At 46.5% G+C, this 2,767-nt stretch overlaps 1 protein-coding gene across 1 annotated transcript; it reads right to left on the bottom strand.

The window, feature by feature from the left end:
- Positions 1-667: 667 nt before the first annotated feature.
- Positions 668-2,146, bottom strand: BKA55DRAFT_503839 (uncharacterized protein; the record flags this gene model as incomplete). Its single annotated transcript, XM_046187044.1, has 2 exons — positions 668-1,691; positions 1,749-2,146. 2 exons carry the CDS (start codon positions 2,144-2,146, stop codon positions 668-670), a joined length of 1,422 nt encoding a protein of 473 aa, XP_046052519.1.
- Between the last annotated feature and the right edge of the window lie 621 nt (positions 2,147-2,767).

Raw genomic sequence — 2,767 nt, 5'->3', positions numbered from 1 at the left:
ATGCTATCCTAGCCTTATCGCTCAATCAATCGTCACGCACATTACCAGTCCAAGAGATATAGCATTCTTGAAATGGCCGAGAAGACTTTACGGCGAAATGTCAGCAGCTCTCCCTGGGCGCTGATCGCCTTCGGGCAGCTACTTCTTGACGTTTCAGAAGATGTGGCTTCGTGTACAAAAACCACAATGGCCAACGTTCTGTTCTCGAACGCTACAGTGACAGGTTGTTACCTAAGGGTGTCGAATTCGGCATTACTCAAGGAGGATTTTCAATTATCATACCAAACCAGCTTTTCATTGCAGACTAAATAGTGACGCGGCTGACATGTGTTTCTTCAAATTTCTAGGCTGTCTACAACATCTCTCTGATCTTCCTTTATACCTTCTTTTTTATCCAAGATATACCTTCTTCACTCACTAAACTATAACTGATTCCTTGCAACTTCAGCATATGCCATACTAAACCTCGTGAAACGCATGTATATTGGTATGCGCGTTCCTTATAATGCACCTCATGGCATTATAGCTACTCTGTTTCTTAGTGAGCCTAGTGAAGCCTGAAAATGTATTAGAATTAAAGTGCATCGCTGACAAAGACGTATATCAGAAACATGAGATGCGTTCGATAACCCACCAAAGTCAGCAAAATCCAAAGGATGAGGTCTCATCACTTCTCCCAGCCCATGGTCCAGATAACATGAGCAATGTCACGGGCGGTATTAACCGTATCTATAATACGGCCAAGAATGCCGTCCGCCGATGGTATTTCTTCCTCCTCATACGGCATAAGCATGCCAGAAGGAGTCATCCGCATGCCCACCGGCTCTTCACAAAGGCTGTCCGAAGAGAGCCACGAAGGAAGGCCGCTGTTAGTATTTTCAGCGGGCGATGGCGGCCAGCTTTTGCAGGGGCTCGGCCGTACATCATCGAGACTGTCTTGATCCCTTTCCTCGACAACGAATATTTGGGTCTGCTTAGCAGGTCGATGATTATCTTCTGACGAAGAGGGAATGACTGGGCTTCGAGAGTGCTTGCTAGCCGTCCCTACTTGTTCTGGATAGTCTTCCCAATTCTTGATAGTAGTGGACGGGAGCATGGCAATTGTTTTTCCTTCAGATAGCTTTGACTCTGGAGTGTCCCGTTCAAAAAACGGCCACGTCCTTGTCTTCCTGCACTTCACCATCACCCCATCGTCTGGATCACTATCATCGCCATATCGGCCAGTGTCCGGCTCGTTATCATCATTTTGGATGCCTTCAACTTCGACAGCAATGCATTGCTCGACTTGTTCGTTGAAATGAGTGCGCTTCCGCTCGCCATTGGGGGATATGGTTCCAGAAGACTCTGTGACTAGAGTGACACTGCTGCTTGCACTATCCAGTTGACCTCGAGGAAATGGTAGGGCGAGATCCTCGGTTGATAAAAAGCTTATATGAGGGTGTAAAGTATCTCCGGTCTCTTGCATGTTACCAGCAGCTCTAGCTTGCTTGGATATCGAAGCTGTTGATAACGATCGTTGTAGTATTTCTTCGGACATGCTCCGCTTCTTCAGGATTGGCTTCCTATCGAGGTTCACATGTGAATCGGTTTTGGGCAATGGTACCTCGGACAGCTCGGTCTGGGTGGAATTAAAGGGATTCGGTACCGAGTGTAGAGGACCATAAAGCCAGGTTATATCGTGGTCCTTGAGCCTTAGAGAGATGTAAGTATGTAAATCAGACATCATGTTTAATCCCAGGAGTACAAACCAATTGAGTTTCTCGGGAGAAACTGTTGTTAGGTCATATTTGGCCTTCATCCACGTTCTCCAAACAGCATTTTCTAACCGTTCGCTGTCAGACAAATCTCCTCGTCGCATCACAACGTAACGCCACGAGGACCAAATATCCTCCTCCCGCCAATCATGGGATAGGTAGTCAACCTGGTGCGACGGCCTGCTAGAGACAGCCATGTCATCTTTGGTACACTCGCTATCTTCAGGTGTACCAGGCCTTAGGATGCCGTTGGAGAGTTTTGAAGTTGCGTGATCCTCGGTAGAGATCGTGTAAGAGCTGCCACTTCGAAAACTTGAGGATGATTCTCGGTTATTATCAGTATCAATTTCCTCATGGAAGTAGAACTTTTCTTGCGCGATAGAAGAAAACATGGCGTTGCATTCAGGTGACCTTGTAAGGTCAAGACCGTCGTCGTAGTCTCGGGCACCGGAGGGATTGATTGAAGGGGTAAATATGAATAGGAGACGGGCTTTTTGACGTAGATGGCCCTGGGAAGCAGAGTCAACGGGCAGCTAGGAATGGGATTGCATAAATGCCAATATAAAAGACGAAGGAAAAGGCTGAAGACTGAAAATGGCGTTGGACTCAAGCGGGCGCGTCTCGGGGAGCCCTGTCTAAGCAACTATTATTGTGGGAGGGGAGAATAACAGCTCTGATGAAAGTTGAAGAGTCGACTACAGATTAGATCATTTTGACGCTGCAAAAGCCAGAAATGAAAGTTAAAGGGGATTCCGTGGTTAGCGACTTATGAAATTTGCGCCCGCTGATTTGGTGTTGGTGGTTACAGTGTGTGTTTGATCTTGACGTAGGAGTGATGGTTGATGCACCTTGATAAATGGAAGATAAGGGGAGGAGGGATGGTAAGATGGAATAGGTAAATAAATGGGACATAGGTGAGAGATATAACTTATAGGAATGAAGGAATAAGAAGCGGAAAAGGCACAATAAAGATGTAGGAAGCACTACGCAATAGAAAATGGGACGTACGGTGA

This window comes from Fusarium redolens (assembly GCF_020744475.1).
Source record: "Fusarium redolens strain MPI-CAGE-AT-0023 chromosome Unknown BKA55scaffold_4, whole genome shotgun sequence".
Lineage (NCBI taxonomy): Eukaryota > Fungi > Ascomycota > Sordariomycetes > Hypocreales > Nectriaceae > Fusarium > Fusarium redolens.
This window is presented reverse-complemented; position numbering and strand designations above follow the sequence as displayed.